Source organism: Aspergillus brasiliensis (genome assembly GCF_001889945.1).
Source record: "Aspergillus brasiliensis CBS 101740 unplaced genomic scaffold ASPBRscaffold_2, whole genome shotgun sequence".
Taxonomy (NCBI): Eukaryota; Fungi; Ascomycota; class Eurotiomycetes; order Eurotiales; family Aspergillaceae; genus Aspergillus; species Aspergillus brasiliensis.
Window position 1 is genome coordinate 2,290,622 of NW_027137443.1, and position 22,646 is coordinate 2,313,267.

At 51.4% G+C, this 22,646-nt stretch overlaps 10 protein-coding genes across 10 annotated transcripts; 6 read left to right on the top strand and 4 right to left on the bottom strand.

Annotated features, from left to right (window-relative positions):
- Positions 1 to 299: 299 nt before the first annotated feature.
- On the top strand, positions 300 to 2,426 carry ASPBRDRAFT_117229 (putative ATP-dependent protease (CrgA); the record flags this gene model as incomplete). The annotated part of the gene is made up of 2 exons (XM_067617067.1): positions 300 to 1,999; positions 2,171 to 2,426. 2 exons carry the CDS (start codon positions 300 to 302, stop codon positions 2,424 to 2,426), a joined length of 1,956 nt encoding a protein of 651 aa, XP_067483445.1.
- A 1,526-nt stretch (positions 2,427 to 3,952) lies between these two features.
- Positions 3,953 to 5,516, top strand: ASPBRDRAFT_117103 (RNA-binding protein; the record flags this gene model as incomplete). The annotated part of the gene is made up of 7 exons (XM_067617054.1): positions 3,953 to 4,005; positions 4,112 to 4,121; positions 4,192 to 4,266; positions 4,324 to 4,345; positions 4,407 to 4,459; positions 4,506 to 4,982; positions 5,031 to 5,516. The coding sequence occupies 7 exons, from the start codon at positions 3,953 to 3,955 to the stop codon at positions 5,514 to 5,516; spliced, it is 1,176 nt and encodes a 391-aa protein (XP_067483446.1).
- Positions 5,517 to 6,256: 740 nt separating this feature from the next.
- On the bottom strand, positions 6,257 to 7,764 carry ASPBRDRAFT_144840 (40S ribosomal protein uS9). The gene is made up of 4 exons (XM_067619234.1): positions 7,450 to 7,764; positions 7,311 to 7,333; positions 6,839 to 6,910; positions 6,257 to 6,757 (listed from the first exon to the last, which is right to left on the bottom strand). The coding sequence occupies exons 1-4, from the start codon at positions 7,493 to 7,495 to the stop codon at positions 6,467 to 6,469; spliced, it is 432 nt and encodes a 143-aa protein (XP_067483447.1). The 5' UTR covers positions 7,496 to 7,764; the 3' UTR covers positions 6,257 to 6,466.
- Positions 7,765 to 7,849: 85 nt separating this feature from the next.
- Positions 7,850 to 8,574, top strand: ASPBRDRAFT_116693 (mitochondrial 54S ribosomal protein uL13m; the record flags this gene model as incomplete). Its single annotated transcript, XM_067617008.1, has 3 exons — positions 7,850 to 7,870; positions 7,998 to 8,358; positions 8,456 to 8,574. 3 exons carry the CDS (start codon positions 7,850 to 7,852, stop codon positions 8,572 to 8,574), a joined length of 501 nt encoding a protein of 166 aa, XP_067483448.1.
- A 361-nt stretch (positions 8,575 to 8,935) lies between these two features.
- Positions 8,936 to 10,390, bottom strand: ASPBRDRAFT_169931 (urate oxidase; the record flags this gene model as incomplete). The annotated part of the gene is made up of 3 exons (XM_067619666.1): positions 9,830 to 10,390; positions 9,127 to 9,773; positions 8,936 to 9,057 (listed from the first exon to the last, which is right to left on the bottom strand). The coding sequence occupies exons 1-3, from the start codon at positions 9,967 to 9,969 to the stop codon at positions 8,936 to 8,938; spliced, it is 909 nt and encodes a 302-aa protein (XP_067483449.1). The 5' UTR covers positions 9,970 to 10,390.
- Positions 10,391 to 10,690: 300 nt separating this feature from the next.
- Positions 10,691 to 12,468, top strand: ASPBRDRAFT_115917 (uncharacterized protein; the record flags this gene model as incomplete). The annotated part of the gene is made up of 6 exons (XM_067616935.1): positions 10,691 to 10,792; positions 10,842 to 10,862; positions 10,910 to 10,967; positions 11,023 to 11,705; positions 11,788 to 11,890; positions 11,960 to 12,468. The coding sequence occupies 6 exons, from the start codon at positions 10,691 to 10,693 to the stop codon at positions 12,466 to 12,468; spliced, it is 1,476 nt and encodes a 491-aa protein (XP_067483450.1).
- Positions 12,469 to 13,126: 658 nt separating this feature from the next.
- ASPBRDRAFT_26694 (uncharacterized protein) lies at positions 13,127 to 13,735 on the bottom strand (the record flags this gene model as incomplete). Its single annotated transcript, XM_067622291.1, has 1 exon — positions 13,127 to 13,735. One exon carries the CDS (start codon positions 13,733 to 13,735, stop codon positions 13,127 to 13,129), a length of 609 nt encoding a protein of 202 aa, XP_067483451.1.
- Positions 13,736 to 16,367: 2,632 nt separating this feature from the next.
- Positions 16,368 to 18,008, bottom strand: ASPBRDRAFT_192370 (uncharacterized protein; the record flags this gene model as incomplete). The annotated part of the gene is made up of 2 exons (XM_067620472.1): positions 16,368 to 17,140; positions 17,228 to 18,008. The coding sequence occupies 2 exons, from the start codon at positions 18,006 to 18,008 to the stop codon at positions 16,368 to 16,370; spliced, it is 1,554 nt and encodes a 517-aa protein (XP_067483452.1).
- On the top strand, positions 17,991 to 19,256 carry ASPBRDRAFT_72219 (uncharacterized protein; the record flags this gene model as incomplete). Its single annotated transcript, XM_067629158.1, has 4 exons — positions 17,991 to 18,070; positions 18,166 to 18,283; positions 18,358 to 18,594; positions 18,686 to 19,256. 4 exons carry the CDS (start codon positions 17,991 to 17,993, stop codon positions 18,839 to 18,841), a joined length of 591 nt encoding a protein of 196 aa, XP_067483453.1. The 3' UTR covers positions 18,842 to 19,256.
- A 2,270-nt stretch (positions 19,257 to 21,526) lies between these two features.
- Positions 21,527 to 22,482, top strand: ASPBRDRAFT_51858 (uncharacterized protein; the record flags this gene model as incomplete). Its single annotated transcript, XM_067626807.1, has 5 exons — positions 21,527 to 21,551; positions 21,649 to 21,744; positions 21,822 to 21,867; positions 22,044 to 22,184; positions 22,371 to 22,482. The coding sequence occupies 5 exons, from the start codon at positions 21,527 to 21,529 to the stop codon at positions 22,480 to 22,482; spliced, it is 420 nt and encodes a 139-aa protein (XP_067483454.1).
- Positions 22,483 to 22,646: the final 164 nt, after the last annotated feature.

Below are 22,646 nucleotides of genomic sequence, written 5' to 3' on the forward strand. Positions count from 1 at the left end.
CGAAGGCGCCCCCCGAACCTCGGATGACGGCCGGAGGGAGCTCCGTCCGGCATTGAAGACCAACCAGCTCCAGCTCGTCTCCACCCGTCACTGAAGTAAGCCCAACAAAACATCAATCTAACTAGCAGTCAATCAATCAAACAGTCTAAGCGCCGACCGACCGACCGACCGACCCCTTGGCCTAGATCCTTACCATATTCTCTTATATCAAACTCCTCTCCACCCCCCACGATCCCCAATCTACCTACCAAATCCGAACCCGAAGCAGAACCACCCATCCCCAAATGGAAGATGCCAGCATGCCCAGCCCTCCACCACCACCATCACCTCCGCATCCCATAAAAGCAGCAGCAGCAGCAGAAGAAGAAAAAGACGGCGATAATCACCTCTCCTCCACCAGCTCACGCGACACAGACCCGCTCCTTTCCCTGACGTCCGCACATTCCATCATCCGCCTCATCCAATGCCCGCGCTGCTCGTTACCGCTCCGAACCCCGCTGCGCTTACCCTGCGGAAACACAATCTGCAAGTCGTGTCTACCGCCGATTCGGCAGCGAACGGGAATCACGTACCCGGCGAATGAGGAGCGGAAACAGGGGTTTACGTGCTATTGGGGAGGAGATGCGGCGGGCTGCTGCTCTGGGGAACATTGTCTTGGGGATTGTGGGACGGATGTTTTGTTGGGGAGGGTGGTGGATGTGTTTGAGGAGGTGTTAGGGAAGGTGCATGATGGTGGTTGTGATGGTGATGGGGTTGGGTGGTGCGATGTGAAGTGGGAGAGGAAGAGCATGAATACTACAAGGTTGGAGGGCGAGGTTCAGGGGAAAGGGTTGGAGACAGAAGCAAAGACAGAAACAGAAACAGAAGTATGTGTCGCTAGGATTAGGCGTGATGATTTGTTACGCGGGGTGTATGGGCTGGTTAAGGAGGGTCGGGTTGGGTATGATGATTTGCTGGAGGTGGGAGATGACAATACTACGTTTGAGGAGGGCCAAAGGCAACAATCATACAAGAGGTTGAAGGAGGCAGTCCGGGGCGAATTGGACTGTCAGGTCTGCTACTCGCTTATATTGGATCCGCTGACGACTTCTTGTGGACATACGTTCTGTCGCGGATGCGTGGCTATGGTTCTGAATCATAGTGACCTGTGTCCGCTTTGTCGGCGCAAGTTGAACATGGCTTCGACCGTCCGGGCTGAGCCGGCTAATGGGAGGATATCGGATCTGGTGGAGACTTTGCTCCCTGAGCAGGTTGCATCGCGTCGCGAGGGTTCTTCTAATGAGGATGGGGTGGCGACTACTGGGGATGGAGAACGGACTATTCCCTTGTTCGTGAGCTCGCTTTCGTTTCCGACGATGCCGACTTTCCTGCATGTTTTTGAGCCCCGATATCGGACTATGATTCATAGAGTCATGCAGACCAGGGATAAGAAGTTTGGCATGGTGATGTATAATCGCTCCGGTCGTCGGCAGGAGGGTTTGGGGAGGGCCCAGTTTATGCAGTATGGCACGGTGCTGGTGGTGGAACGGTTCGAGCTACTCCCGGATGGAAGAAGTTTGGTGATTGCGTCGGGGGTGTCGCGCTTCAAGGTGATCAGCTTTGAGATGGTGGATGGCTACCATGTTGGAAGAATACAGCGTGTGGATGATATTGCGATATCTGAGGAGGAAAGGCTAGAGTCTTTGGAAACGTCTTCAGGAACGGGTGAATCGCCATCGCCAGCATCATCCCCACCTGAGTCTCTGTCCACGCAGCAGCTTTTTCAGATCGCCTTGGATTTTATCGATAAAAGCCGACGTGAAGGAGCAGCATGGCTCCATCCGCGTGTCTTGCTAGCATATGGCGAAGTACCTACTGATCCGGCTGTGTTTCCCTGGTGGTTCGCCTGCGTTCTGCCTCTTTGGGAAGATGAAAAGTATCAGCTTCTATCGACCACCAGTGTCCGGGATAGGCTGAAGATGGTTGTGCGGTGGGTGAGGAAGTCAGAGTCTCGAGAGTGGTAGGTAGATGATCGGCCTGCTTTCATTTCGGCTTTTTCTTCCACATTCCTTCCTGACTGGTGCTCACAATTTCTCTCGATAAGGTTGGCTCGACCCCGACCACCATTCGCCTCGGTCTTATGACTAGCCGTCCCTCTCCTCGTCTTCTCCCTCGTGCCAATGGTTCTGAGTCCAGTTTTGACATACCTGGCGCCGTCCGCGGGAGTCTTTACGTCCTTCACGCCATTCTCCATGTCTGTCTCCATCTCGTTTGGGTCTCCTCGTCCAGTAGATCCTGATCGCCGGCAACGGGCGCAGAGTCAGGATTCAGGAGGAAGCTATATCCCACAGACTCTTGTTATGGGGGTTTTCTTGGCTATCTTTGCAACGCAAATGGCCATCAATGTCGTCCAAATTCGGCGAGCCAGACGGCGAGAACCACGCTGATAGACATGAACAACGCGAGACGAGGGAATTGCAAGACGAGGAAGAGGGACACCACTCATTCGCGACAAGGTACGGACTAATAATTGACGTATCGAAGGCGCTGACAGTACGCGACAGCGTTTACTGGTCCTTCTACAAGTTGACCTTCGTGGCGCCCGGCCTAAGACTGTGGCAGCCATAGTTTCTCCTCACCTCTGTGGAGCAGCAAAACCGAGGAGTATAAGTAGTCTATCCCCCGTTTTAGCTGGTGACTGGTTGCGCAGGGGTCCACTAGTTTCGGGAGCTATCCATCGCATCGTATAGGCGGGCTAACACCCATCTCGTAAGAGTCCGGTGCGACTCCATGCAGGCATGGTATACTTTCTTTCTTTCTGTTCTTCTTTTTTTCCTCCTATGATCGACCGATGACAGGGTCGACGGGAACTTACAGATTTCTGCAGATAGAGGGGTAATAGGAGGGTTAGGAAGGTTTTCAGGCAACTAAAAGTTTGGGAATCCCTGCATGTACGTTGAGAGAGCACATTGTGTGGTGGAACTGGAAGAGCCAACCCGTAGCTATCTATGCATAAAGTAGGAGCGAAATACGCCTTGCGTGCGTACCGCAGCAGGTGGAGATGGCTAATGGCAAAGGCTGATAAGAGAACAATGTTGCCTAACTGGCAGGGGTAGAGCCTCTGGGCGACAGTTCAAGCTCTGACTTGTCCACCGCAATGCAGTGCTGCTGCGGCCGTTTGCCGCTGAGCTGCGCTGGTTGGTGGCCGTTGGTCACACAAGCGCTGCATCTGGGATTTGCGACGCCAAACCACCCATACCGTCCAAAATGACGAGTAGAGAGCAGAGAGCAGATGCAGCTCCTGCAATCCTAATCGCCCTTTCCCATGGCGTGCCTCGTCGCTTGCCTGTTCGGGCGCCATTGAGTCTGGTTCGCCATGCTGGGTGCTGATGCGTTGGCTTGCCAGCTCCCCCGGTCGTTTTCCTTCCTTCGCTTCTTTTTCGCCTTTCTTCCTTTATCTGCAATTGATCCGCTGTTGCGTCTTATCTGCAGTCGCCTTTTTTATCACCTCCAGATCTTTTACGACGCGTGGAGCGCCCACGGTGAGTAGTTATATCCAAACTGCATAGTGTATTGTTTTTCGTCAGCAGGATGGAATCTGTGAGAGAAGACACCAGAGACATCGGAACAAGGCTTCTGTAAGAAAATGAGTAAAGAAGAAAAAGAGTCGGGTGATCCATCGTGCTTCCAAAGTTGATGTGGAGCGACCTTGGATTGGAGATATCAACTTCCCTTTCCTCCTCTTCTCCCCTCTACTTCTTCCCCTGTTCTTCGTCTCTTCATGCTTCCCCTGTGCTTCTTTCAGCTCCTCTTTTGCATCTTCCAAGTAAAGATTGCTCAGGCTGACAGCGTCTCCCCAGTATTATCTCAATGTCTACTTCTTCAGGTAAGCTTGGCTTCATCGTCAGTTGTTTAGTTGCGGGCGGATCGCCTGATCTCCACTAAACTCACCCCACGCCCAGATTCCCGTACTATGGCCTCGTCAACCACATTCGCAGGCCACCCCAATAGCTATATGTCTCGAAGGTGAGTGGCAGTGGCATTCAAATTCTATTCTCGTGCTGTCTACAGTTACGCGCTTTTTCCATTTCCCCTGAGATATGTACTATCCAACTGACTGTTTTCAAAACAGACCATATGCTGTGAGTCCCATAACTGCTCACTTAAACTCCATCAATTGCGAGCTGATCATACGACTTCATCATGACACAGCAACTGCCTAGCTATAGAAGTATCCCATCAAACGCAGAGACCGTCACCATCCCCCGCTCGGAATATGATCGTCTAGTAAGTTCAATGTGACAGGTCCAGGATGGCCCCTCACTGACCGGTAACACTTCGTAGCTCCAAGATTCGCAACATTTCGGTATGAGACCGCCTCTCATATATCTAATAGCCACACCGAAGGCTAACATCAGTCATCACAGCTAAATTAAGATCTTCACTCCTCACTGGAGGGCTGTCGCAAGAGACTCTTGATGTTAGAACACGCCCATTGATTGGCGTATATTTACTGATCTATACAGGTATTGGTTTACGGGGCTGCTCAACAGCATTCTGATCAAAATGCCCGCGGAAACATCTCTCAGAGCCCGCCGACTTCTAATGCGACACTCGAGAATAAGGCCCCCGACTGTCATGAACACTCAGGTGTGAAAGTTCATGACCCTGAAGAGTTCGACATTGGTGAAGATGAGGACGAAGACGAAGACGCTTTGCTGGACTCCCATGGCAGCGAAGACAAAGATGACTATGATGAGTCCTCCAGAAGTGCAGGATCTTCACCTACCCCAAGCGCTCAACAACGTACCGTACTGATTCGGAATCTTCCCGACCGCATCATGCACAAGGACATCGTTGCAGCTATAAGGGGCGGGGCCCTACTGCACATCTACTTACGTGCGCGGGAACACATGGCCAGTGTGTCTTTCGTGGAGGAAGCGGCCGCTCGTGATTTCTTCCGGACTACGAAGGCCTACGGTCTCATTGTTGCTGGGAAGCGTGTAAGTGCTCAACCCGGAAAACGGTAGCACCGCTAACCGGTACTATAGGTGGAAGTGGGTTGGAATGACAGACAATTCTACCTTCCTCCCTATGTCCGTGCCAAAATCGACAATGGAGCATCGCGCAATCTAGTCGTCTACAATGTACAGCCGAACGTCACGGAGTGGGTCATCCGGAAGGATCTGGACCATATCCACAACCTAATCGTGATCTCGGTACAATTCAAGAATGGCAATGCCTACATTTCCACCAATTCGGTGCATAATGCGCTCTTTGCGCGCTCCTGCATGATGTCTCGGTTTACATACAAGGGCATGAAAATTGGATTCTATCCGGACGAGTGCGTAGGATCTCCAGGGAAGAATCTCAAGAAAGAACCACAGACACCAGCAAAGAAAACCGGCTCCGTGCCCAATCGATTTCAGCTTCTCTCCCTGGATGGGGCCGATGATGAGGACGACCATAGCAATCATGATGGACTGGGAGCGATGAATAACGGAATGCGATGGGCCGATAATAGAGTTTCAGCCTGACTGGTTACCTCACCTCTCCCTGTTCCCTCTGTTTTGCTTCATTTTATTCGTTGCGCCACCAATAGTCGGGCAGTACCTTATCTTTAGGCGGGACGAGTCGTCTAATCTGGGGGAATTGCTAGTAGGGTGGCGTGTTGCGTGGAGGGGGGAGGTCTGGCGTAAGGCACGGGATGATTGATTAGGTTGTCCGGACAAACTTGACGGGTAAGCAACGGCGGTGGGGTGAGAATGAATCAGATGGCGGATGATCTACGAGAGGGATGGCCAGACTGATTGCCAGATGCTATCATGTACCGTGGCGAGCGCATAATCAGTCATTTACAACAGTGCATCCATTACAAGAATGTGCGTTTGTATGCTAATACAACGCACGGACAGCCAATACAAGTTGATAGTGACAGGACTGACGACAAAAAAAGAAATTGGGTGATATTTGAGATAGTCCAGGCTTTTACTAAATAACAGCCCAAGACCGGAGCCAGCATTGCACCATAATTTCCAAACACAGCCACTGTAAACAACCCAAACCATCCTCGTATTGATTGAATTGTCTGCAGTGGTGGAATGGGACCACCACACCAGATCTCTCTCTTCTTCTCTCCCTCACCCCAGTAAGTACAACCGTTAAAACGACAAACAGCAACAACAGACACCATCCCGCGAAATATCCCGTTTCTGCCCCACAAATCCCTCATAACCCGGCCATAATCATAAGAGGGGAAACGTTATAGGGGAAAACTTTTTTTTTAAAACCGATCCGAGCCAAGCATGCAAAACCCGGACCGTAAAAGGAGGGGAAGCATAACAGCCGGGAAAATAGGGGGCCCCAGATCCATAATTTCCCTTCTTTCGAAACGGAAAACGGAAACAGGAACAAGAAATGAGACAGAAAAGAAAGAGACGCGGAGCAGCTTGTATGAGTGTATATTGTTGGTGTAATTGGAAGCCGTTTAACGGTAGGACTTCTGGTAGCGAGCGCGGGCACCACGACCACCGAACTTCTTGGGCTCCGTACGACGGTTGTCGGCGACGAGGAGTGTGCGGTCGTACTGGACAAGAGCCTGCTTCAGCTGGTTCTTGGAGTGCTCATCGACGTACTTCTGGTAGTAGGCGACGATGGACTTGGCGATGGCCTGACGGATGGCGTAAACCTGGGAGGTGTGACCACCACCGGAGACGCGGACGCGGATGTCGACACCGGCGAACTTGTCGGCTCCAACGATCAGGAGGGGCTCGTAGACCTATTCATTGAGAAGATTCCTTGTGTCAATTAACCCGTCCATGGCACTTCGCGAAAACCCAGACAGGTAGGTGAGTTGTACCTTGAAGCGGAGGATCTCAGGCTGGACCAGAGAGAGGGGCTGGCCGTTGACCCGGATCATGCCCTTGCCTTGCTGTAGTTGGAAGAAACGAATCAGTTTGATGTTCCTTTTTCATCGTCTTATTCCCCAGTCCCGTTGCGATTTGGTTTCATCTGATATGCGATGCGGATGCAGATGTGTCGTTCGGTTTGGTCGCGCATTGTCTTCTTTATTTTCCTTCACGTGTTCGTCTGCCTTCACATTTCATATTCGTTTCGTTTCATCATTTCGATACTCGATATCGCTTCCCCGTATTTCCCATGCAGTCCACAATATTCACAATCCTAAACCCTTGATGTCGAATGATACCCTTATATCCCAACCTTCCGAACCCTAATATTGACCAAATATCGAACGACACATCGGCATCCGCAACACGATAAATCCTAGACCCAAGGGGGATGGGAAGAGACAGAGAACGTAATTCTCATACCTTGCAGTGGGCGACAGCGGTGGCTAAAATCACACATCAACCGTTAGCATCCTATGCTACCTTCCGAACCCTCCCAATCTTCAAATCCTCCAACAACCCAATCATAACCACCACGAAAAATATAGAGGGGAGAACTCACCCGTCTTCTTCTTGCCGAAGCATTGCACACTCGGGACGGAAGCCATGATGGGGAGGCGGCGAAGTGTGCTGGGTGGTGGGAAGTAAGGTAGACGGTGTCGGGGTCGTGGAGTATTTTGTCGTCGATTAACGGAGTCGCGCTGTATTAATTTTCGCTTCGCACAGTCAGGCGGTGCGATTTCTTCTTTGGGGCTTGTGGTTTTGCTGACTGTCCAATTCCTGTGTCTCGCTTAGTGCGCTGCGCTAGGCCGCTTTCGGAGGCTGAGGTAGGGCTTGCCTAAAGTGACCTTTTGTGTCACGTGATGGGGGAAAGTTCGGACTCCCGGGATAGTTCGAAGCATATGGAGAAAGTTGTAGGTGATAGATTGAGTAAGGCATATAGCTATAAGTTTTACGTCAAGATGTCGCAGACTGTTGGAAAGGTATATCCTTTGGCCCCATTGTCTCATTGTCCCCCTATACACTCTTATTTCCTCACATGTTGTTCCTTCCTCTCTTTCTGCTACTGTTTCAATTTGTCTAACTGTATATCAACTTCATTGATTATAGACCCGTCTCGCCTTCTCCCGAACATGGCACTACGTCGACGTCGGCAGTGACCCTCGCAGTCTGGGCAGACTCGCCTCCTCCATTGCCCTGACTCTCATGGGCAAGAACAAGCCCATCTATGACCCCTCCACGGACTGCGGTGACTATGTCGTCGCCGTCGGCTGCCACGACCTCCGCGTCACCGGCAAGAAGCGCCTCCAGAAGAAGTATTACACGCACAACACCCGCCCTGGTAGTCTGCGGAGCATGACTATGGACATGATGTTTGAGAAATGGGGTGGTGGTGAGGTTCTCCGTCGTGCTGTTCGCGGCATGTTGCCCAAGAATCGCTTGCGGGATAAGCGCTTGGCTAGACTGAAGAGTGAGTATAATTCTCTATCATTTACCTCTGATCTGGCGGTTACTTGGAATTTCTTATGCGGGGTGAAAAGATATATGCTAATGATCGTGTTGTATAGCTTTCGAAGGTCTTGCGCACCCCTACAAGGAGAACATCGTCAAGCTCAACGGACAGTCGGTCATCGGGAACTTGCCCGAGGTGAAGGAGGCTTTCAAGGCCGCTAAGACGGATGCGTAATTGCATTGTATTGTCTGCGCGCATCTATCGACTTGCTGGATCGGGATACCATTCACTCTATTTACCTCTTGTACTTTTACATATGTCATTGATATTGCTGTTGTCATGTTATGACTTGCTAGCGCATGGGTGGGAGTTCTATGATTTTGTTTTCCTTTTTTTATATTTTGTGTGATATATATTGTTTATATTATTACTAGCTACGCTACACAGATTACAACAGCTTCGTGGCATCTTCTACCGGTGTGTATTGGTTCATGGTGTATCAGAACATGGTGTGAATGATGCTATTATCCCTAACCTATATACAAGTGCCCGAACTCCATCTCATAACTGCTAATGCAATACTACAATAATCATCCTACAGCTTCGCCTTCGTGTTGCGACCAACCGTGCACTTAATCAGTCCGTTCGGGTTGGTCTGCGGCGCATACACCTCGGCGTCCTTGCCGGTGTTCTTCAGGCCCTTGTGCCAGCTCAGGTCTGCGACAAGACAGCGGGGTTAGCCGGAATCTGGTATACGAGCAGATATAAACCGAACGGATTACGTACCAACTTCAAAGTAGTGCTTGTTAGGCAGAGAGTACTCGACCGTGTCGAGTAAGGGCTGATGAGCCAGGATCTGCTCCGCCATCTTGTACATAGTGTTCTGCACACTGGCCGAGTTGTCCTCGGCAAAGGTCTTAAGTGTGATATCCCTGGCCGCCGACCAGGTCGCATCGAACTGGGGCACAGTAGCGCGCACCTCGTCCAGCCCGCTGAACCGGCGCCACTGCCAGCTGGCGTCGACATCGGTGCTGAGAATACGATCCCATGTCTCCGGGAGGGTGGTGTACTCGTCGCGCAGGAAGCCCCAGAACTGCGAGTTGGTGCTCTTCAGCACGGTCAACTTGGCCAGAGCCGACTTGATGTCCACTCCCTTGCCCTCGACGACATCGACCTGCACGTTGCGGGTTTCCTCGCCATCCCGGAGGAAGGAGTGCGGGTGCGGCTTGCCGTCGATGGAGATACGGGTCCAACGGTGGGTGATGATGTTGACATGGGCGGCGTGGATGTGGTTGTACTTGGTGATGAAGTGGGTTCCAAGGATGGAGCCGAAGAGCTCGGGGGGAGTGACAGGGTTTTGCTTGGCGGTGATGTAGATGGTGTTCTTGATGGAGTCGGTTGCGACAATCACACTGTTATCGGCCTTGGTGTAGCTATAGGAAATGAGAGTTAGCTTTGAGTGTGAGCTAGAAGGAAGGAGTATACATACGAGGTGTCGATGTCACCCTCCAAAAGGACGCAGACGGTCATCTCCACGACCGTCTGGACGCCGGTCTTCTCGTCGCGGTGGACCTTGTATACTCGGACATTGTCCTTGCCGTAGCGGGCCGCAGTGACTGGGGAAGACATGGTGGGTATGGGGTAGGGAGAAGGAGAAGTGGATGAGCAACCAAGAAGGGAATCAAATCAACAATGTATACAGAACTGGAGATTTCAACTGCAACACCTGTGGCAGCAGGATGAAGCTTTTTAAGACTTCTCCGGAGCCAGGGAGCAGTCGGGATGGGGAGAGGCAGCGTATCGGCCACCTCCGAAGCCCGCGGGACTTGACGGCCGCAGCCTCCCTCGCTTTATCTTATCGCCCCGGGATTCGTAACCTTTGGGGAAATGCAAACATCAGGCAATCCCGGGCTGTGGTTGCCGGGGGTGTTGGCGAGAATGTAATGTAACTAAATGATCGGGATGGATTCATCTGGCTGCCGTCGGTGGTTACATTCATAGAGCAGGAATGACAGCCAGACTAAGAAAAACCCCCAAACGTAGATGAAATAACTAACTATCGGACATGTGACCGCCCCGACGTCATCCACTCAACATGAATCTCGCGACTCAACAAACAATGAATCCCCAGATGCACAGTGGTTTTCATGCCATTAATACTGGAAATGTCGGGATCTGCTGTTTTTCTGAATAGAGCATATCCCGTTTGAACTCTCGACTGGCCTTCAATCGTTCTGCTACGGACCTGTCCGATACCGCGGGACCAGCCAGTTGTCCATCGGTACAGCAGTGAGAGCAGACCGGCTCAATCGTGCTGATCAGGATATCCAGGTGACAAACTGGGTATACTATGTGGTTTACAACTGAATTCAGAGAGCGCCCGCCATGGCTTCTCAAGTACCGTTCCTCCACGGCCTTCATTATCGCGACAGTCTGGACCTCTTCGTTCACAGTATGCAGACGTTCTATACCAGCAGGGACTCAAAAGCTGACGCCGACAGGACTACTTTCTCTATGCCATGGTGAGCGTCAATCATAGCCACATCTATATTGCCATCTGACTGTCTAGATCGTCCCCGTAATGCCAACAGCCCTAGTTGACCGCGCTAAGATTCCCTATGAAGACCGTATGTCACCCTGCACCATGATCGACCTAATCTACACCATCTAACACACGACCAGGCGAACGCTGGGTTAGCATACTTCTCATCTGCGAGGCCACAGTCGCATTCATCTGCTGTCCGATCTTCGGATACCTGATCGATGTCGCACCCACGCGCAAACTCCCTTACCTCCTTGGGCTCATCCTGCTCGGCGCATCTATGCTCATCCTCTGCCTCGCACGCACTATTGGCTTCTTCGTCATCGCACGCCTCTTGCAAGGCAGCGCAACCGCCGTGGTTGTCGTCGCTGGACTCGCCCTTCTCACTGACTCCGTCCCATTCGAGAACCTAGGCCAGACCGTCGGATACCTAGGGTCAGCCGTTACCCTAGGGTTCCTTCTTGGTCCATTGTTAGGGGGTCTTGTGTATCGGGTAGCAGGGTATCAGCCCGTATTTGCCATGGCATTTGCCATTGTAGGGATAGACCTGGTAATGCGATTTGCAGTGATCGAGAAGAGAGTCGCGAAGCGGTGGATGGCACTCGCGCAAGATGACGCCGACGACAACGACGATGACACCAACAACCATAATAATCCATCCGATAATAACCCACTTGAGTCCGAGTCCGCAGACAACGAGACAACCATCGTACCCAAGCACTCCCGTAAACCTACACTCCTGCTCCTCATTCAACAACCCCGAATCCTCATATCATCCTGGGGCCTTCTCGTCCACGGCATGATATACGCAGCTTTTGACGCCGTACGTCCCTCTCCCACCTCCACCTCCAACCATACTCCACCCTACCTATCCAACCCTACTAATATCGCACCCAATGAACCAGACAATCCCCATCTTCGTAGAATCCCACTTCAACTGGACCCCTCTAGGCGCCGGCCTAACCTTCCTTCCCTCGTCCATGACCGCTCTTTTCGAGCCCTACTTCGGTAATTCCCCTTTATCCCCCCCCTTCCATAAAACCAATTAACCAACCAACCCACTACTAATAAACACAGGAAAACTAACCGACCACCTAACCCCCCACCCAATAGCAACAAGCACCTTCCTCCTCCTCCCCATCCCACTAACCCTCCTCGCGCTCTCCACGCACCCCACAACCACCCACATCACCCTCCTATTGACAAACCTCACCCTCACCGGCCTCCTCGTCAACATCGCCACACCAGCCCTGTACCTCGAGACGCAGCGCGTCCTGGACACCATGGAGCGCCGGGAGCCAGGGATCTTCGGACCCCGGGGCGCAGTCGCCCAGGCGTTTGGGATCCAGACGATGGCGCAGTTTCTGGGGTTGAGTTTGGGGCCGTTGGCGGGGTTCGTGGAGGGGAGGTTTGGGTGGGGGGTTGTGGTTGTGGGGTTGGGGGTGGTTTGTTTGGGGACCGGGGTGGTGATGGGGATTGGATTGAAGAATAAGAATTATTATTATGAGGATGATACAGAAGAAGGGGAGCGGGAGAGGGAGAGGTTACTTGGTGGTGATCAAGTCGCTGAGTATCTGGGTAGGTAGGTCGGTAGGTCGGTAGGTGTAATAGTTGAATATAGATTGGATTGCTTTTGCTTTGATTCCAGGTAATGTGACTATAATAACACTGAGAAGGGGGAATCTTTGTATGTAAAGTAGTTAAGAAACCCCTTAGATTGGGTCAGATGCTGATACACATTCCCGTATTTCAGATCAGATCTAATCATCCATCCATCATACCACTGCACCTTTTATCGAAAGACTAGAAAAAGATTCATGCATCACACAAGACGGAATTGTTCTTCATATACAAATTCAATCTTCAATCCAAATATACACCGGTGTTGGGTGTAGCGTAGCGTAGCATAGCAGGGCGGAGCGGAGCGGAGAAAAAGATGAATCCATATCAGCAGCACCAGAATGAAATGATTCATATAGGATAAGTAAGGAACTTGAGTAGTTGTGAATCGAAAGTATAAAAAGGGGTAAGGTTTTTTGGTCTGTATTCACCGTCACATCCCACGGAGGAGGAAAAAAGAGGAAAAGAGAAATGAAAGATATTAACGCCATCCAATGCCCTACTTGGACGCCAATCACCCCTACACAGTAGGGGGGATAAAATGTAATGAAAGAAAAAGAAAAGTGAACTCCACTGTAACGCTCGTATCCCCAAACACCAGAGATAAATCAGTCAATCATCAAATCATAGACTTAGCTGGTCAATACTTCCAACTCTACCGCTTCCACCGAGCCGACCTCCGCCCTTCGTCACCATCCCTAAGCGGTAAAACCGCTCCTCGCCGCCAGGTGTCCGACCCCCAATATACCACTTCTCCGGGCCCAGCGCATCGCGGAACCCTCCCGAGCCACTTGAGCTGTCGCTGCCGCGACGCTGACGGCCTTGGTTGTTTGTAATAGGGATGGGGTTGGATGCGGCCGGAGTGGGCGGGGAAGAGGCGACCTGCTGCTGGGGCTGAGGCGGGACCGGGGATGCTGGGGAGGATTCAGACGGGTTCAATGGGGATCGCTGGTGCGAGTGAGGACGGGAGTGGGAGGAGGATGAGGCGCTAGTGGTGGAATGATGGTGGTAGTGATGGGTGGTGGTCGATGGAGAGGCATCTGATGAAGCAGCGGCTGCGTTGCCGCTGCTGGCCTTGGTGGCTATAGCTCGCGCGCCTTGCGAGATTTGGGTGGAAGAGAGAGAGGATGGGCCAGCGGTAGCGGATTGCGAGCCTGCTGTTGAGGCTTTGTAGGTGGACTGGGCGCGAAAGGCCGCTAGGAAGTTGGCCAGGAATGGCCGGTTGGTGGACATGGTGGCGAGGGGGGGAGCCACGGTGAGAAGATGGAATGAATTAAATTTGGACTGACAGGGGTACGCTAGTCGGATGGGACTAGGGCCTGTAGTCGGTCGGAAATTGGGCTTTGCTGATTTTGATGTAGGAAGTATTGGTTGGTGAATGTGAGGAGTGGTTGAGGTGAGGGGATTGTGAGTCTTGTATATAGAGTTGGTATGGGTGGTCGTCGGTCGAGATCGGGGCGATAGTAGCCGCGGAGTTGCGGAGAAGACGAGATCTAGACGGGGGGTCTGAGAGGAGAACTGTGGATGGAGAGAGAGACTGAGTACACGGGGTACACGAGTACACGAGCACAGACAGGAGAAGAAGGAAACTGCAGGAGGGGACGGACGATCGGAGCCAGAAGAATGACGGAGGAGGACGATGACGAGAGAAACGGCGAAGGACGAGATTCAGAAGTGAAGCTGGAGGACCTCCGGGGAGTCCCGTGGGCGGCGGCCAATCAGCGGGGGTGGATATCAATCCGGGGGAGCCCCTCGGCGGTGACGTCTAGTATTAATTACTTCCTGATGCTGGTTAATCGTAGTTGATACCTTAGTTATATCCTGTTGGTGATGTAGTCACTAAAGTGCTCTAGATAACAACTCGTGCATCTCTCTCTCTCTCTCTCTCATGCTGGGTGGATATCCACCTCTAGTAATACGATGTCTTTCTCTATCTTCCCTCCCCCACTGGCTCCCCTCCAGCATCGGCTTACACTTTGGCACATGCGAAACCCAAATAGAAGGGGAAAACAAGAATCAAATCACCTGCAACAAGAGGATCCGGTCGCACTAACCAGACAGCGCTCACCGTAGGGAAATCCCGGGATCTTCCCCAGGCCATCTCCGCCCCGAACCAAAGGTTGACTGGTTCGGTCGGGAAAGTCAAGTTCCAGGGAGTCACGGGGTGTTCACATGGCCTGTCCGTTCCGATCCCATGAGGCTCTCCTCATTATCCTAGTAGTTTACTTTTTCCACTCCTACACCTCTTCTCCAAAATGATGAATGAATCATGTAAATATGGCCCTTGTTATTTCTCGTTCAACTCCGAAGCACACTGGCTGTCTATATTCTAGCTTTTGGATTCCCGTGGCTTCCCATAAGTGACAACTTCCACCAGGCCTGATGCAGGAGGGTTTCAAATGGCCTCCCTGGCCTCCAGACTCCAGGACCAGATACAAGAAGAAAATGCATGCGGCATCATGGATAGAACAAGTACATAACCGACGTATGGAACATCTGGGGGCTGACCAGGGGTGTGCATCCAGGCAGATCAACCAACCGCCGTCCGGAGTAACAAAACAAAAACAGGCTCCAACACAGCAGGAGTGTCCCTGACTGCGGCCAGGATCTGCAAGCAACCCAGCCGCGAAACGTAGGAAATCGGGCAGTTGAAAAAGCACCATGCTACCTTTTTCAATCACAAAAGGAAAAATGAAAAGAAACAGACAATGGATAAAGCATGAGACACGAAAGGAAACCGAAGCACACTGACACAAAATTCACACTAGATAGGAAAACGCAGGAGGCAAATGATAAACACAAGACGACGCAACACCTTTCATCCTAGCTCGACCTCGTATGTCCTCCATCGGACACACAGAATGTACTTACATGGTCGACTGGAAGACAACATGCGGATAGGAAACGGCCGTGACGGTTTATGCAAACAAATGCCGAACACACTCAACCCTCCGTGCAGCTCAAAATTTGGACAGGAATAAGGGAACATGCGATTCGGAACGAAGAGTGGACGGAGACCTTCCCCGCAAGAAATCTTTTGAAGACTCGAAGATAAGAGCCCTGACGCAACAAAAATCGAAAACACATGCCCAAGTCTATGATTGGACGCCAGTTAAAAACCACACACACCATCCCATCAACCCACTCATAATGGATGGAAACAAAACAAAACAGGTCCAGTATCACCGCAAATCTGCACTCGCCGTAGAAAATGCTCACAAGATTTTTCAAATAAAACATGGATGACCAGAGAACCCAGTAGGACAAAAAAGAGACGTTTTCATAACAATGAGTAATCCGGATGCTGTAATCTAGACCAACGCTGTGGCGCGCTGCGCGGAGTCGGTGGCCGAAACGAGCTTTTTTCTATCTGTAGTTTTTTCTTTCCTCCGTTTTTCGGTTCTTTTTTTAATTCTTTTTTTATGTTCTTTTCAGGGGAACAACCCTCAATAATCATTCACGTGGCTTTCCAGGCTGGATTCATGTGCATAATCCAGGAGATCGGTCAAGACGCCAGACCGCATGGCAGGTACACCCGTTATGTAAAAGCATCAACGGGCATGACGGAGAGGCGTCCTCACAAGTGCTCCCAGACAAATGCCTAGCATCTGCAAGACATCGCTAGACTTATGCATAACATCGTTTGACAACATAACCCAGTTAGTAAGACAAATTTTTGTAACCGTTCGTTAAGGCCGCAGTACTTCGTCTCCCTTGACATTATGCATATCAAGCTCAACGTGGTCAGCTCAAGACATCCCTTTTGAGTCACCACTATTGTCTAGCAGGCTGGACGGTACCTAGGATTCGGGGATCAGCATGCCGTCGATCATACGCAGGGGCGGGATTGAGTTCCGAATCTCCATCACTTACCGTCGCCGCTCAACGTGGTCGAAGCCAGGTAGAGACCGTTCATCCCACTCTCCTGGGGGCCAGCGGTGGTGGTGGGGTAAAACTTGCGTTCGGTATCGACGTGAGCGTGGATGGGCTCCTGGCCGGACGCCATGGTCTGGGGGAAGACGGGATTGATGTAACCGTCGGACGCTCCGGGCTGAAACATCGAAGTCCAGTCAATTTCGCCAGCGTGATTGGGAGGTCCAGGCATGACAGGACGTTTAGGGTCTTGAACAACCGGGGGCTTTACCTGCTCAATAGGAGGACGATCAACATTCAGCTGCTGGCCATTTGCATCTGCGCCAGGCTGCACCATGTACGGGTTCTGCTTGGGAGCAGCAAGCCAGGGTCCGCGCTGGTGAGGCTGTCCGCCGGGGAACGCGTCTTCGGGCTGACCGCGGTTCATCCCATTGACGGAAGGCATGGAGAAACCCATGGGCTGCTGATCCGGATATCCGGGGCGACCGGGGGCCATGCCGTTGCCGTTGACGGGCGCCTCGCCATATGTGGCACCCGGCATACCGTTAGGATGCGGGACGGTCGTAGGGACTTCATCCTGAACGGGTTTAACAGCATTCTGCGCAGCTTGAGACCGCTTCAAGTGTGCCTGAGGGTGCGACAAGTGAGTCGCCCCGGTAGGGTTCCCGCGTCGCAACGAGCACTTCTGGAAGTGGCGCTTGAGGATATCACTGCGAGAGAAAGTATCCTTGCAGAGCACACACATGTACGGACGGTCTCCAGTGTCTATCAAAGAAAAAAGGATTAGTCATCGGACCCATTCAATCCCCGCCATGCGCTACCAAATTATCCGAATGAAAGAGGGGTACTCACGTCTCAGCAAATGGCGCTTCAAATGCTTCGCATGAAGATAGGTCTTGTTACAGTGCGGGCAAGGGAACTTTCCATCCGCGTCCTTGGCCGGAATAGTAGTGTTCTTCGCGGTACCATTGACACCGTTCGTGACGGGAGTCGCGCGTCCCGGAACGCTCGGCAAGATTCCGCGGCGGCCCTGCGACCCAACAACCTGTGTCCTGGGCGGTTCCTTCGCAGCATAAGGAGGAGCACCGTTTGCACCTGCAACAGGGTCGGGGTTCATCCAAGGCGAGCCCTTGTTATCGGTGTAGCTGAAAGCACCCGAGGGAAGACCAGAGTAATCCGAGCGACGATCACGCGGAGGTGCCGGCGCAATCGGCTGCGGATAGGTCTGCGCGCTGGACGCGGGAGGCAGCACGCTATGAGGCGGAGGGTAGGCTTGCGACGGCTGGGGTTGAGCCTGCGGATTGGGGTGGGACAGGAAGGACGAGGGAGGCAGACTACCCACGGTGGTGTGAGGCATGATAGGAGCCGCGGAAGACGCGTAGACATCGTGAGTAGATGCGGGATACCTCGACAGATCCGGCCGGTACGGCTGGCCCATGTAGGAGTGAGGGGCAGGGGATTGACTGTGATGAGGCTGCAGCGGGGGGAGAGTATGCGGCTGGGACACAGGGTATTGAGGCTGCATGGTGTACTGAGGCATAGGCATGCTCGAGATGGGTGTTGAAGACAAAGGCGTGGAGCCCTGGGGTAGGCTGGTGGATGGGGGCCGTGAAGGATGAGATCTGGGATCCATCGTGACGCGGAGAGGCTTTCAAACACGGGAGGGGAGGAGGAAGGAGAGAAGAGAATTGGGGGGTAAGGAACTGGCGGAAGAAGATTTCACGATGTCTCGATCATTGATCGCAGGGCGAGAAAACCTTTTCGTAGGATGTGTCTTGCGACCAAGGCAGTGCTCCGTGGATGCGAAAAGACTGCCAATGCCACCTTGTTCAAATCCTGATCGCGTTCGCTCGCAAAATTCTCCTGCCCGGAGTTGTGTGCTCGCTTCTCTTCGATTGTGACTTCTGGGTCCTTTTTTTTTCTCTTTCCTTGTTCCGACAACTTAACAATTCTCCCACTTGATGCGGAGAATTGACGATGAGATTCGCGGAGGAGGTAGGTTCGATAAGCAAATCGACGCTCAAGGATCCTCAAGGTCGACGATAGACGTGCAGGATCAAGTCCGACTCCACTGCAGAAAAGAAGTCAGGAAAGAGGTCGAGATGCTTAATCTGAATTCCCCACGGTCACCCACCAGAAACTCGAGTTGTGTGGGAACTTCTCACTATCCGCACGTTGTCAAAACAGTCAATGGTTCTGATCCACCAGGGAGGCGGCGTGTAAGTGGGTCTAACACAATCAGCAGTGCTAGAGGGAAATTTCGCTAGCCAATTTTTGCTTCGCGTCAACAATGCGCGCGAGATTGACCAGGATGGCTCTGATGGGAAGATCACAACTGCCAGGGACAACGCGTATAGATGCGGAGACAAGGGCGAAGGAAGAGGAAAAGTAAGGGGGGGAAGAAGAAGAAGAGGGCAAAAAAAGAAAATGGAAATGCAAATGAAAATGGATGATAAAATAAAATAAAATAAAATAGGAAAAAAAGCTTAGGAAAATTTGTTCCAAGAGGGAACACCCAAGGTAGCCGTCCCTAGGGTAGTCACGGGAATGGAGGGAGGATGAGGGGGGGGTGGAAGGGGGGGCGACGAACGGCGGCGGCGGCACAAAGTTAAGTGGGTGAAGGAGAAAAAAAAAATGTTAGGGGGAAAAAATATTATCGTCAGTATCGGAAGAGCGAAAGATGACACACTACCTACTACTAAAGGCAACGGAGGAAAAAAGTGGAAGAGGGAAAGAATTCACGACTAATTGAAGGTTAACTGGGGATTGGCGGTGACGATCTTAACTCTGGGAGGCGACAACCGTAAAGGAAGAGAGGGTAAAAAAAAAAAAGAAAAATGTAAGTAAAAAAAGAAATATGGTAAAAAAAGGTAAATACTGCTATTAAAAAATATAGAACGGAAGATATTAGTTATTTTTCTATGATTTTATTAGCATCGTTTTTTTTTCTCTCTACGCAGTCAGCACCCAACGTTTGGGACAGTTGCTGGTTGCCGTTGACCTGATTCGTGCCTCGTCCGGTTTCCGAAACCCAGTCAAGAGCCGAACAAGGTCTGCATTTTCTCTGCAAACTATCTAGCCTATCCTACTTTTGTGTTCTTCCTAGTCGCTTTACCTTTTGGGTACAACGATGTCGAAAACGTTAACCAAGATCTGCGTTCTTCGGTAGACTTCGCAGTGCCTTTGGCACTGGGAATTCTAACTAACCCACGAGAAGGGGAACGGTTCTGTAAACTTTCTGCCGCCCAAGAGACGGCAAACTCGGCTCAACAATCAGAGTCTTTTCCGAAATGTAGTAAAGACCGGAAGGGTAAGGAAAGAGTTGATTTTGGTTGGCACCAGCGGCAAGCAGGGGAAAATTGTTGAAGGCGCTATTTCGATCGACGATGCTGGTTGGCTAACCAGTCTATCACATAATGTATTTTAATTATTCGGATTTCTTGGTCAGGCTTCCTCTGTGTCACAGATTGGTTTGGATGGGAGACACATCGGGCGTGTACCGAAGTACAGACCCCGATGTACTCGATCGTATCCTCGCCGCAGACAACCACGGGAAAGATACCTGGCAGGAACTTGTTGTTACCGGTCTTATAGCCTACCAATCATAACGCGTCAGAGACTGCGCGGACGCAAGCGGAGAAACGCATGAACTGTTCTAGGCCAAGCGTGAAGCATAATGAAGAATTAATTATATTCCTCGACGTAGCTATGAGAATACGGTCTTAAAAGGACATTCTGCGTATCCAGAACGGAGTCGGACAGTTCAATGTCCGCGTCTCGATTGTTACACCCATCGCAAAGAAGACCGTAATTTTACGCATGCTGGTTGTATATTCCCCGGGAAGGCAAGGGCCGGAGGGAGGGCCGGAGACATACTACGAGTAGAGGACTACAAACACACCAGGCCGGGTGGAAGGATCAAAGGAGAGTAGTAAACAGACACAGCAGCAGCATAGCAAATCATCTCTCCTGATGATGAGGGGGATAGTAAGTCATGGAGGGGCGGGAGGTCTAAGACTGCATGCCCGCCGTAAGATTGAGCTTCCGACGAGCGTAAAGCCGGAGCTTTGGTCTCGAAAGCTTAGTGAATCACGTAAAGTATCCCTGTACGTAGTTAGTTACAACTTACATGCTCCATAGTAGTAGATGCATGCCTACTGGCAGTACATACTAAGTAACGTTCCTGTTTTTGGTACATACTGAAAACTACTAGCAGAGATTAGTTAGCAGGCAGGCAGTGCTCCGTCCGGTCGCGTTCAACTGCCCTTTCAAGCTGGGACATATCACTGAGGCTTCATTTTGACCTGAGTGCAGCAGAGTCTTTCAACGAGCTCTTGGGTCTCTCCTCATATTGGAGGAAGCAGTAGTCTTCAACTTTGCATGCTTGATGTCATGAGGCGGATGGAGTTCTGCATCCCTTCTCCGCAGTTGACAGGCCCGCTTGCTCGATATTGGCTCCTTGGGGCGCTCAGTCCTCATGGCACATCCACAATCCCACATGAATTAGGTAGGGGCAGGAAACCTTATCAAAGCGATATCTTTGTTCGGAGTGGAGTGGCATCCTGGCTTGGACCTGAGCTTCACGGCTGGGAATAATGGTAGAGTTGCCCACTCTACTCCACGGCTGTCAATCTCGATTTTAGAAGTATATACTCCATCAAAGTACTCCATAACGTTTGACATCCGATGGGGATCCCTATGGGGCCTTCCTTCCTGCACTTCTCCATCACCGGTATTTATATCAACTGCGGCTTGTCCGCATCATTCAGGTACCTTCCTTCAGTTGATAGTGATTCAAAATCCAATGTCTCCTGCCTCGGGCTACAACACCTATGCAGCCACAGTGTTATGCTCTTCATTGTCCTGTATCTTTAACTTCAGTTGATATACATTCTACGGTCTTTATTAAGGACTGACAGGACTTAGTCTAACGGTGGTGTCACAAGCAACGACTCAACGGCTGAGCCTGCATCTAACTATTACTCAGATCATGCGCTCGGGTTGCTTTTGACTAACCAGTTATTATTTCGGACTTGCGTAAGCTGCGCTGGATGGGCTCCCCAAGTAGGGTATGTGTGTGCCTCCTGAGACATCCTGAGATTACAGGTTCGGCGTTCAGATCACTCAGGCTACCCTCCAAGTCTCCTGGGAATGAAAATCCAACGCCTAAGGACAAGTGATGTTCAGCGCAAAGACACCACCACCTACAGGGCTCCGACCATTGATTGAACGCCTCAGGTATATACCATCTGCATGGAGCTTCTAGACTGCAGGCCGCAAGCGTGGTACTTTTGCGTTTCGGGGAGTGGCAGAAATCCGGCCAATTGGCAAGTCGAGGCGGCCACGCACCTTGTTCCATCCATGCCCGTGTGCCACCCCTAACAGCTTGATTACGCCTTGGAAATTGTGAATTCGGAGAGCCGAGTAATACCACATTTTCCAGGAGTAACCCGTGGTTCGGCGCTGCGTATCCTTGCCACTTCCGACCGGAGGTATGATGGATCATAATCAACTCATTCCTGAAATCGCTGCTGGCGTCAATCCTCGAGTTCCGGAATGGGACATTAGAGCAGCGAGCAGGATCATCCAATGTCTACGGCTGTTAACCTACAAATCATTCTTCAGAGTTCAGGTAAAAGATTCTTTATCATGATGGGTCCTCTTTTAGACTTCAAGATTGCGGCTGTTCTCCACCAGGAGATTTTCGCTGGGAGCTTCTCCCGCTTCGATTGTGGACCTTGACCTCTGGCTTAGGCGGGCGAGTGGAATCGCTGCACTTGCTTCTCCGTATTATATCCGCAGCTACGGAGTACCTGATCTGACTACCCAGAAGGGGTCACACAGCATGCAGCGATTCATAAACTCAGAAGAGGCGCACCCAAGTAACTACAGTCTACTGTGCAAGAGAAATTGGCGATGCATGGCGGAATTGCGCGGAGGAAAAATTCCGTCAGTTTGCAAATGCGGAAGCCTATTTTGCCTTCTTCTTTCCCAGGAGGAATAATATTAACTACATTCGGACGAGGCCTCGCGCTCGTGGCCACGGAGCACTACGGGTGCGTGAAGGACAGATGCCGTCATACACCCCCCGTACCATCCATACATAACTTTGTTACCAACCCGGTATTATCATTACTAATGTGTGCGGAACGGGAACTGAATCTTGCAATCTGCACTCGGCTGGATGGAATTTCCGTTGCTGACTTGGAATCTCCTTATCCTAAACTCATTAGTTGTCTCTCATGTTGTTGGGAGTTGTCCATACTATCAT

Bases quoted from the DNA above. Each gene is read 5' to 3' on its own strand.
- ASPBRDRAFT_144840 (XM_067619234.1), bottom strand. From the start codon at position 7,495: ATGGCTTCCGTCCCGAGTGTGCAATGCTTCGGCAAGAAGAAGACGG. The intron at 6,911-7,310 runs GTATGAGAATTA...TTCCAACTACAG, and splicing joins CCGCTGTCGCCCACTGCAAG to CAAGGCAAGGGCATGATCCG. The intron at 6,758-6,838 runs GTACAACTCACC...CTCAATGAATAG, and splicing joins CTGAGATCCTCCGCTTCAAG to GTCTACGAGCCCCTCCTGAT.